The following is an 11428-nucleotide window of genomic DNA, read 5'->3' as shown; positions in this document are numbered from 1 at the left end:
ATTTTGGAGATGGTGTCTAGAAACATCCTGTATATATGAAGACATGCTGAGGGCCCTAAGCTATATTACTTTTAAGACGTCCATGGTGTTAATCCCCTCCTTTAATTAAAAAAATTGTTTAATCCAGTGCCTGAGGCTCAAGTTTATGTGGCTGGCACATCAAGTTGGCAGTGCGCTCCTTTTTTTAGCCCCTCTCTTGCACTCTTTATGATTACGTCTGATTCCTCTAATTGGTATTCTGAGGGAAGAGAAAGTGAAGGATAGTGAAAGTTGCTTTCATTGCAAATGAACATCCAAGCTAATGCAAGTTTTTCATTTGAACCAGAAGCATAAAAGGGAAGAAGCGGTGTTCCAAACCACCTGTACGAAGATGCCGCAAGATCTGAGGGACCCCGAGTTGAAATCTCACCTCCGCCATCAATTCTCTGGATGGCCTTTAGTCAATTCACTTGCCCGTTAGACTTGCTTCCTCTGTATACTATGGGCAGGCATGCATGTATGCTGTTAATAAAAAGGGTGAAATGTGCCAATGTTGCACATGTTTGTTGTTTTGCCGTCATGCGCTGTTGTTACCCAGAAATACACGTGCCGGAGATTTGAATGCTCAGCTGGTACTTTTATTACATTTGCCTTTCAAGCATTTCTGGAAAAAGCACAATATCTATTTTTTCTCCTTTCTTTCCTAAAACTGCCCCTTGTCCTTGTTCTCTGGAAGGGGACAAAATACAAAAAAGCACATGCAAGGTAGGGTCTTTCCATATTAAAGCCAAAACAGTTAGATGCTACAGTATATTGTCTGCAGAGCAGCTGTTTTCTTTGTAATTCTTTCAATGCCAGCTTGGGAATAGAGGCAGTTATAGGTCTGTTTGTTGCTGTTTATTTGGACTTTCCAGAGAGTCTTGACTGGTCCATCCCAAGGACAGAAAGATGGTTAAAGAACAGGAAGCAGATAGCAAGAATTCACAGACTGTTTTCTCCTTCCCCCTTCTTTCATGATTGGATACAAACAGTGGATATCCTCAGGGGTCTGTACTGGACCAGTCCTGTACTGGACTTGTTCCTAAATGAACTGCCTCTAGGGATGGGCAAGTGAGCTAGCCACATTTGCTCAGAATTGAAGAGAAAAAGAAGAATTCAAGACCTCTGCTGGCAGAAAAGGATGAAACGGTTATGGCGATGCCTGTCAGTGTTGACAGCTTTAAGGGATCCTGGTCCAGGATCCGTTAAAGGGACCGTGGCATGGTGGAGCCAGGATAAACAAGGTTGAAACTCTAGGACTTTTTGAGTAGCAGGTACTATAACATGCACGACTACCTTTTCAGGCTGCCCTGTTCCGAGCGAGCTGAGCTGTGATCCTTACAGTAGTAGGGAGAGAAATAATACAGCGTTGCAAGCTTTTCCTATTAGGATGGTTTGGATTCAAATGGGCAACTTAGAGCCATTACGAGCTTTACAAAAGGCATCCACCTCTTTTTTTCTTTGATAGGGATCAATCCAGCTGCTTGCGTTTTTGGATTCTGCTTATGGGAGGATGGCACTGGCTATGGGAACGCTCATGTTCAGCATCTGCCCTTCCAGATTTACCTGTGTTTGGGGATCCCTGAACAATAGCATAGCTATTGTTTGCTTGTTCTGCTTGTTGGCTTGAAAGACGGTGGAATGCCATACTAGACTAGCCTGTGATCTGATCCAGCCCGGCTATTCCTATGTTTTTAAATCAGCCAAATGCTATTAAATCATCAACAAAATCATAACGCTTAGACTACGAGTGGGCAACTTTGGTGAGTCTGGGGGCCAGTTGTTCCTGGAATCTCCTGAAGGCTGTTCTACTGCCGTAAAACCAAAACTTGACACCAAACTGCAAACTAACCTTTAAAATGAACATTTTTCTGCTTGTTCAAACCACTCCTTACCTTGAAAGCCCTATTAGGGTCATTATATGTTCTGGCTTGATGGCACAAGCCAATTCTGCTGTTGTGTTACAGGTAAGAGAAAGAAAGAAAAGGAATGAAAAAGAAACAGGAAAAAGAAAAGAGGATTTCAGAAGAATTTACCTGTTGTTGCAGAGGCAGAACTCAAGGAAAGACAGATTTCTGGGAGGCCTAGACAAACAAACTGCTGTGATAAAGCATCTTGGCCTAGTATACTTAAAAAGTTAATTTATCACTATTTGTAGGTTTAAGGATGTTCAAGAATAGATAAAATGGGTCTTGTCCAAAAGACACGGTTTCTGGGCAGGCTCACCCAGCTCTTTAAAAATAAATAATTAGCAGTTGTATGCAAAGGGGGAATCCTTGTGGAAAACATTTCTGATCACGCAGGCTGTGGCATCTGATTTTTGCCAACAAAACCGGAACAGGACTTGGAATGATGAATTATTTGGACTCCAGGTCCCAGAATCCACAGTCAAAAAGTTAACTTTTCCGAGCTTTGTATTCGCACTCCTCCAAAAGCTTCTTCTGAGGGGCGGAGGAGCCTCTGGAGCTGAAAGGATTGTGAGCAGGGAGCTGTGGTAATTAAAACAACCCTAATTAAAACAACTTGAGAAAAATCATTTTACCCAACTAACAGCCTTCTGAAGTTGGCAAGGGAGAGAAATAGTGGCTAGCCCCAAAGGACCAGATGTGTAGGAATTTTTGAGGAAGGATTTGCAACATGTTACTTAATGTTTCTGATACGAGTATCATGAATTATTACATATTATTTTCTGGTGAATTAAATTATTTAGACCTTGTTACACACACACACACACACACACACACACACATACTCATGCACACGTATAGTAATGTACTTGGTAAGTTATGAAATGTTTCCCTATTTATCCCTTTGTGACCTGGCCTTGAATCAATGGGACAAATTTGCTCGTGACTAACTTAAGTCTCTCTCATTTTAACAGACCTATGAGAAGTACAACTAAATCTAGATCCAACTCAATGTATCAGATCTAGTCTTGGTCGTAATTAAGAGCAGAACCATTGAAATCTGTCAAAATTAACTTAGGTTGCCTTGATTTTAATGAGTAAACACACAGAAGAATCCTCCTCTTAGAACTGCAAAGCTGGAAGGGACCCTATGGATCATTAGCCACAGTGGGGAATTGAACTCCCAACTTCTGGCTCTACCTAAACCATTGAGCTACCCCAGCAGTTCCATATCCTGGCTTGAGTAATCCTGCTTCACTCAGATACAGAGAACTATGAAGATAAGGAAGATGCTGGAAGTGATAAGCAGTTCTTTGCTCATTTGGCAAACAGCTGAGCCTTGGGGTTGTTGGGGTCATGACACTTTGGTGTGAACTAAAGCCAGCTTCTTTTTTTCAGAAGGAAGGGGAAACTTACGGCAAAGAGAACTGGGGGTCTTTAAAGGGGACAGGAGGACAAATTTCAGAGGCCAAGGAAGCTGCCTTACTAAATGAATCTTTTCTTGGCATTTGATGAAGCCATTTTTAAAAAGTTACAGCAAAGGTGGATGGAAGTGTTCATAAACAAGTTGCGTCTGTAGATTATTAATAGGCAGATATATTCGCTTATTTAGCCATGTCTTGTGAATTCCGACTGGCTTGTGCCATTCCAGCTTTTCAGTCAAGATTACTTCCTATCCCCATCTGGCAAACTCCGTTAGTTCCTGAAAGTCCCTCATCCGAAAACTAACCGACATGATTGTGCAAGTGCTCCTCCTTGAGCAAGTGATGACACACTTATCTGTGAACCAAAGGTGAGAAAACACTCACACGATCATCCTTATGTGAACTATCTCTCTCCACAGGATTTTGGCTCCAATGTTTGGGCTTATAGCTCCCACCAGTCTCACACCACATGGTCAGTGACAAGGAACTATGGGAACTGTAGTCCTCGACAGTTGTTAAGGCAAACACTCCTGATAGCATGACATGCAGCTGATGCAGAAAAAGCTACTGAACTGTGATGCAGTTTTGATCCAGGTCCAGCACTTTAAAAGCTACACCATATTGTTTTTAAACTGTAAGTTATGTGTTCAAACAGTTAATTCTGTTGATGGTTTGACGTATTTGGCTGGTCTTCTTGACCACCTATGATACAACAGTAATTTTAAATATATATATTGCTCAGATTTACGTAATCCCTCTCTGCTCAAATCAAATAAAGAGACAGTTATAAAGATAATGAGGAAACCACAACAGATAAGCAGTTCTCTGCTCATTTGCAAGTAGTGGGCTGTCAGGGTTACTGGCATCGATGGTGTTTAGAGTGGAGCAGATTTTTCAAAGAAATGTGGAAAGTTACAGCAAAGGGGTTAGGTGCCTTGGTTGGGCTGGAAGAGCGGACGTTTGACCTCCAATGACCTCAGAAGTCAGAATACCCTTGTCTTGGTATGCCAGATGACTAGGGCTATGGCTAACAAGTTATGTCAAAGTTGTATGAGAGTGAACACTTAATAAACACTTCTTAGTGAGGTGCTTCATCCCAACATTTCCTGTAGGAAATGCCTCCCCTCCCCCCCCCACACCAGCCATCTATGTTTCCTTCCAGAAAGGAAGGGGTTGTGGACTGTTAATAATCCTGGTCAGTGATATGCACGTTAAAGCAAATGTACTGTAGGATGAGTGAAATTATGTCCTGTTTTTTCAAAAATCAGAACATGTAGCATTGCAATTCCTTAGACAAATTTTGGAATACATTTTGTTGAGACCCCTTAGTGACCTGGCCTTGAATCAATGGGACCAGTTTGCTCATGACTAACTTAGCTTCCACTCATTTTAACAGATCTATGATAAGTACAACTAAATCTAGATCCAACTCAATGCATCAGATCTAGTCTTGGTCATAATTAAGAGCAGAACCATTGAAATCAGCCAAAATTCATGGATACATTTGGAGTGGACATTTTCTTAGATGGGGTTCCATTTCACCATTAAATATTTTCATAATTATTCCTATTACTGGAAACATCTGAAGTTATAGCCTACACTAAGTGCAGTTTGCTACTGGATTTCAGCCCCTTTTTGGCGTAGTGCTGGACCAGGACTTTGAAGGCCCAAATTACCATAAAACTCACTGAATGATTTCTAACCACTGTCCCTCATCTTGCCTACCTCACAGAATAGCGGTAAGAATAAACATGGGGTTGTATAGTACCCTGCATGTGCCACCTTGAGCTCACCAAGGGGATAAGTGGAATATAAGCAAGACCCAATAAATAGATAAGAGAAATAGCTGGGCAAAGTTTTGAAGTCATCAGGCTTAAAGATTCATCTGCAGGTATGCCTTTCTGGAATGCAAACATTTGAGGGTGTGATTTTGGATTCTGACTCTCGTCCTTGGTTTGTCCAGCAAATGTTGAGATTTATTCTGGTAACGTTTAAGAAATGCATCCTGAATAGTTAGGATTTGGTTTTTCCTCCTTCCTGCACACCTAAAGAAGTTGGTGAAGATAACCACTAGCAAACGGAATTGGTAGTATTTTTTGACTCTCTGCAACTCACGCTGAAAAATGTTTGGCTAAATGTTTGGACTTAACTGGACTTAGTTCATGGCCCCAAGCTGAACATGAGCTGAGTGTGTGGAGATGCTGCCTTTCTGATGTACAGGTTTTGGTAAAAGCTTAATGCAGAAGAGGCACTCATCCCTTGAAAAGAGGAAGGCGAAGTCTCCAGACGTATTTCCCACAATTTTAACCAAAATCATGTCCCCAAAAAGCCTTCTAAAAACAGTATCTAGGAATGTAAGGATCCCCCTTATATTGGCCAAAAACCTTGTTGTTTAGCATTAAAAATTACACTAGAGTAGGCCCACTGAATCCATGGGGATTTGGTAAGACAACTCTACAAGTTCCATTAATTCATGGGGGTCTACTCTAACCACAACTTTATCGTTAGTTAGAGTGGACCCATTTGAATCAATGGAGCTTACAGAGCAGTTGACTCACCCCCTTGGATTCATTCAACCCCATGGGGCTACTCTACTGCAATTTACTATACTAAGCAACAAGGTTTTGGCCACTGAGTGAGACCTTTCTTGCAGCAAGCCAAATATTGCCAACTCTGGCTGACAGTAACTTAGCAGAGTTTTGGGCAGGATTCTTTTGTAGCCTTACCCGAGAGACGTCCCATTAAGATACCCACCGATTCTGCTTTGGTGCGTTCAGGGTGGTTAGATAAATTAATAACCTTAGTCCGCATAAATCACAGGGGCAGACTTACACCCAGTCTTGACTTCATCATCATCAGAGGAGTTGGGGTCAAAGCTTCTGTCTCCTGGACTTCCAAGGACTCTTCGATTACATCATAGCCTAGCAATTAAACCCCCCATAAATCTATAGAATCCCAGTCAAGATGTAGAATAATTAAGAAACGAGGGGCATTGCCAGAATGCTCCAGTCAGTGCCCATGTGGGGCTGGGCTGATGTGCGAGCTGTAGTCTAGAGACAATGTGATCTGTTCTTGTTTCCTTATAAGACTTTTTAGTTTATAAGACTGAATCACCAAATACTCGTTTCTGCCAGTAATGGTCTTCACTTTGAGCCATGACCTCCCCAGTCCTGTTCCACCACAGAGGAGAACAGTGGGGCTTATCAGTGTTTTGCTTATTTTTTTAATTATTATTTGCTTGTTTTGGCTTAACTTTTCTGCTTTCCATTTGAGAAGATCCCAAACCAGGCAGATCTTTTATTCAATTTTCTTTATTAATAATGTTATAAAAAGTTCATAAAAAAACCCAGACATTTTTTACAAAAAAGGACAAGGAGAAAATAGAAAGTCCAACAAGCCTGCTCGAGAGATCATATAAATAGACATTCTTCTGTGCTTCTCTTGCTGTCCCCCCCCCTTCTCCTTTCAGCTGATTCTTCTAGTGTCTCGGTACATCAGACTCGATTCCCTGGCATTCGCCATTTCAAAACCGGTCGTCACACAGAAACACTAGAAATCCTAGCCAAAAAAAAGAAGAGAGAGAAAAAAAGGTCTTCTCCAAAGGACGGCAGATGATGGCTAGAGCTAAGATTCATTTTTTCCGCTTCTTCCGACCACAGGAACACACGTGCACGTTCCCCCTCGGAAACAACCACGCACCCACCCACGAGGGCCCAGACACACCAACACACCCAGGGCGCACGTGTAGGCGCGCGCGCATACATACATACATACACACACACGCACGCACTCCTAGAAACATCCACGATACTGGTAGTAAACAGTTTGGATTCCCAAAACACACACATACATACACAAGAGAGAGAGCTCGTCCATTCACACCGGCGACTTCCTTTCGAGTTTTGCTTTAAGAAAAGCGAAAGGAGCCCTTGCGAAGCCTGCACGTAGCCATCGGCGTCCCTATAACCCGGAGTTCCGGCAAATCAACATGATTCGAATTGTGGAGGGCGCGGGAAAGCGAAAGTCTCGGAGGCCAGTCTTGCGCGGAAACTCACACAGCAGCCGCCGGAGGGGGGCTGGGGGGGGAAGAAGAGTCTTAGCGTGGCCTGGGGGGGTGAGGAGGAGGAGGAGGGCGGCGGGGGGGGGGAAGAGAGGGAGAATTGCCCCGTGGTGGCCGTTCCTCCCTCTCCAGCCGCCGCCCCCGCGCCCCCCAACCCACCGGCCCGCGGGCCAGGCCGCCGCGCCCCCTTCTTACACCTGGACGACCACGGTGCTGGGCCCGGCCTGGAGGCGGCTCTTGTACCGGTCGAGCCAGCTGCGGAGCTCGGCGATCTTGTAGCCCTCGGGCCCGCGCCCGCCCTGGTACATCACCACCTGCTCCTGGACGATGTAGAGGCGCTCGAAGTAAGCCCCGTAGGCGGCGCTCGAGGCGTTGTCCATGGTGTCGACGGCCAGCGGGCAGCCCGGGGCGCCGGCCTGGAGGAGCTGCGCCGCCCGCAGCCGGTCCTGCAGGCACTGGTGCTTGGGGATCTCGTAGGCGGCGTCCGAGCTGACCCAGCCGTCCGACGGGTGCGCCTCCTCGATGTAGACCAGCAGGAAGTCGGCGATGTCGACGAAGCGGGCGGCCAGGCGCTGGAAGGCGCGCAGGCGGGCCATGAAGGGCGGTCAGGTGCAGCTGCCGAAGTTGAGGATCAGCGGCCGCTTGCCGCGCGCGTAGTCCAGGATGCGGCGCCGCGTCCGCCCGTCCAGCTGGATGACCTCCGGGTTGGGCGCCGCCGCCCCGACGTGCGCCGCCTTGAAGAAGTCCAGCTTCTGCCCGTGCCACACGGCCTTGAGCGACTCCAGCGTGAACATGCGGTTCGAGTCCGACACGCAGAGCGGCGGGTCGTCCGGAGGGGCCGTCGGGCCGCTCGCTGCTGCTGCTGCTTCTGTTTCTGCCGCCGCCGTCTCTTCCTCTCCGGGCCCCGCGGGGGCGGCCGTCAGGAGGAGCTTTTTGCGGATGCACAAGAAGTCCAAGAGCCAGAGCATCACGGCCGTCAGGAGGAAGCGGGGCAGCAGGAGCACGCAGGCGGCCACCTGGCTGAGGGCTTGCAAGGTGTGCGCCCCCACGGAGTGCAGCAGCATCGCGGCGGCAGCGGCGGGCGGGGAGGCAGGTGGGTGAGTGGATGGAGGGAGGGATGGATGGACGGGAGCGGGCTGGGCTGGGGAGAGGCCAGTTGCTACAACTCCGGCAAGGACGTTCACACGTTGTCCGGCGCGCGCGCGCCCCTTCCCCGCCTCCTCCTCCTCCCGGCTGGCGTGCGCTCCCTGCGCTCCCCCTACGCGGCTGGCTGGCTTAGCCCGATGAGATCCCGCTTCTCCTTAAGCCCATTTTATAGTCGGGGGATTTAAATGAGAAAGTGACTCCGCCCCCTCCCGCCCGGGGAACCGCCCCCTTTGGAACTTGAGCCCGGGGATTACCTACCCCCTTCACTCCAGTGACCTAAAAATACGCTGGCAAAGAAAGAGGCAGAGGGAGAGCGGCGCCGGGGCAGGGGCGGGAAGGGGGGGGGAAAGAGAGGGACCCGGCCGGGCTGGGTGTCCCGGCCTGGGCAGTCGGGGTGGCGGCGCGCCGCCCGCGCAGGAAACGACTGCCCTCCCCGGCCGGCCCAAAGGCGCGCCCGGCTGTTGGGGGGGGGGCTTCTGCGCAGCCCTCCGTGGCCGAGCAGATCCCGCGCTGGAAGGCCGTGAGTGCGGGCCCGTCCTGCCCCCCCCCATGGGAGGGTGCAGAAGAGGGCGCCCCGACGGGGAGATTGGTTTTTTTGGGGGGGGGGTACGTCCCCGGTGCACCCTCGATCTGGGGAAAGGACCCTCCCGGGAGGCAGGCGAGCACCGGCCAAGCTCCTCTCCTGCTCGCGCGGTGCCTCCACGTGCGCCGGGGCCCGTCGGCAAAACTTTCCGCGCGGGTGCGCCGAGCGGAGGCGGCCCCGATCCCCGGCGAGCTCGCCCCCCCCCCCCAGCGGCCCCTCACCTCGTTTGCAAGCCGCGGGAGGGGGGAGAGCACGGCCGAGGCGAAGAGGGGGCGGGAAAGCCTTTCTTCAGGTGACTCCCTGTCGCTTCCTTCCCGATCGGCCAACGATCGCCGCCTCCTGCGCCTCGTGGCTCTTTTCCGCAGCCCGCCGGGAGACCTCTCGCTGTCCTTAACCCAGGGGTTAATGCTGGGCTGGTGACCTCTCGGAGGCGCTTCAGCGTTAAACCTCTTGACCGGAGCGAAATCGACCAGGGAGAGTTAAAACTGCAGGGCGATTTGGTTCGATTTTTTTAAAAAACGTGGTGTGGTGCAGTAACCACTAGGGGTAGCTGTTGGCTGGAGCCTGGAGGCCTCGGGGCAGGAGAACCCGGGCGAGCGGACGGGCGATTGCGGAGGCTTCCTCGCCTCGCTTTCTCAGGCAGCAATCGGCTTACTTATTCCTGGGTGGCAGCTCTCCCTTGATGCCCAAATCCCCACTGCGTTGACTCAGGATCTCCTGAAAACGCCAGCAGAGTTCATGGTAGTCGAAAAATAACAACCAGGTAGCCTCCAAACTGTTCAGATGGAGTTCTAGCTAGGCTTGAGCTGATCTAGGAGCACATCCTACGAACGTCTCAAGGAATGAGCATTTTCTGGTCCTCCAGATGCTCATAAACTGCCACTCTGAGCATCCCTGACAAATAAATGGCTAAGGCTGGTGGGAGTTCTGGTCCCATATTCCACATTGGAGACTCCTGATGAAAAGTTAGGTCAGACTAAAAAACTGCCAGGCTTTTTGGAAGGGTGATGGGGTGTCTCATGTGGAAAGTTTTCCCATTGCTTGTTCATCTGATCTTTTACCCTGGACACATCAAGAATTGACTCTGAAGCCTTTGGAGCCAGAGGAAAACAAACAAGCAAACATGCACTGCCAAATAACTCTGACCCTCCTCTTGTATATGTCCACTCTCATGGTACATTTTGAACCCGGACAAGACGAGGGTCCTGAGGGTGGGTGGCCCCTCCATTGGTGGATTGGGAAACTCCCTCTCTTTTGGGGGAGTGACTCTCACCGCAAAGAATGAGGTTCACAGCTTGGGGGTCCATCTGGATCCGGCGCTCACTATGGAAACCCAGGTGGCGTCAGCGGTCCGCTCCAACTATTTCCATCTCTGGCGGATTGCCCAGCTGCGTCCCTATCTTGATGTCGGGGCCCTCACCACTCTGGTCCATGCGCTTGTAATCTCGAGATTAGACTACTGTAATGCGCTCTACGTGGGGCTACCTTTGAGATTGATGCGGAAACTTCAAATGATGCAGAAAGCAGTGACCAGACTTATTTATTTATGTATTTATGTATTTATTTAATTAATTAATTTATCTGGCCCACCGGACCACTCTAGGCGGCTTCCAAATATAAAATCAAATAATAAAACATAGACAAATACATAATAATCAAACAAGAATAGCAGTAAAAATAAAAAGGAAAAGTATTTTCTTAGTGGGACCAGAAAATATCAGCATATTTCCTCCACTCTGGCTGCCCATTCATTTCCGCATTGATTTCAAAGTGTTAATGATGTCATATAAAGCCCTAAACGGTTTAGGACCGCGATATCTAGCAGAACGCCTCCTCCCACCTAGATCTACCTGAATCATATGTTCTAGCCAGGATGGGGGGGGGGCTGAGGGGCCTAACACCGAGGGAGGCCCGGAGAGAAAGAACAAGAAACCAGGCCTTCTTGGCAGTGGCCCCTTGCCTTTGGAACAGTCTCCCCTCAGAGATCTGTCCCGCTCCCTCACTGGGTGTTTTTAAGAGCAAACTCAAGACCTGGCTCTTTAGGCAGGCTTTCCCTCCTGTCATCACTTGATTATTTTTTATTTTTCCCCCCAATTCGAACTATATTATTATTGTTGCTTTTTATTTTATTATATCGTTCTTATTTTATTGTTAGCCATCCAGAGTAGACATATGTCTAGATGGGTGGGGTATAGAATGAATGAATGAATGAATGAATGAATAAATAAATGAATAAATAAATAAATAAATAAAATAAAATAAAATAATCTTAGAACTGCAGAGCAGGGAC

General features: G+C 48.3%; 1 protein-coding gene across 1 annotated transcript; it reads right to left on the bottom strand.

Annotated features, from left to right (window-relative positions):
* Positions 1-6644: 6644 nt before the first annotated feature.
* DIO3 (iodothyronine deiodinase 3) lies at positions 6645-8881 on the bottom strand. The gene has a single exon (XM_072986677.2). It carries the CDS (start codon positions 8471-8473, stop codon positions 7601-7603), a length of 873 nt encoding a protein of 290 aa, XP_072842778.2. The 5' UTR covers positions 8474-8881; the 3' UTR covers positions 6645-7600.
* Positions 8882-11428: the final 2547 nt, after the last annotated feature.

This window comes from Pogona vitticeps, chromosome 1, assembly GCF_051106095.1.
Source record: "Pogona vitticeps strain Pit_001003342236 chromosome 1, PviZW2.1, whole genome shotgun sequence".
Lineage (NCBI taxonomy): Eukaryota > Metazoa > Chordata > Lepidosauria > Squamata > Agamidae > Pogona > Pogona vitticeps.
Note: the sequence above shows the minus strand (reverse complement) of the source record. Positions and strands in the feature narration are given on the sequence as shown.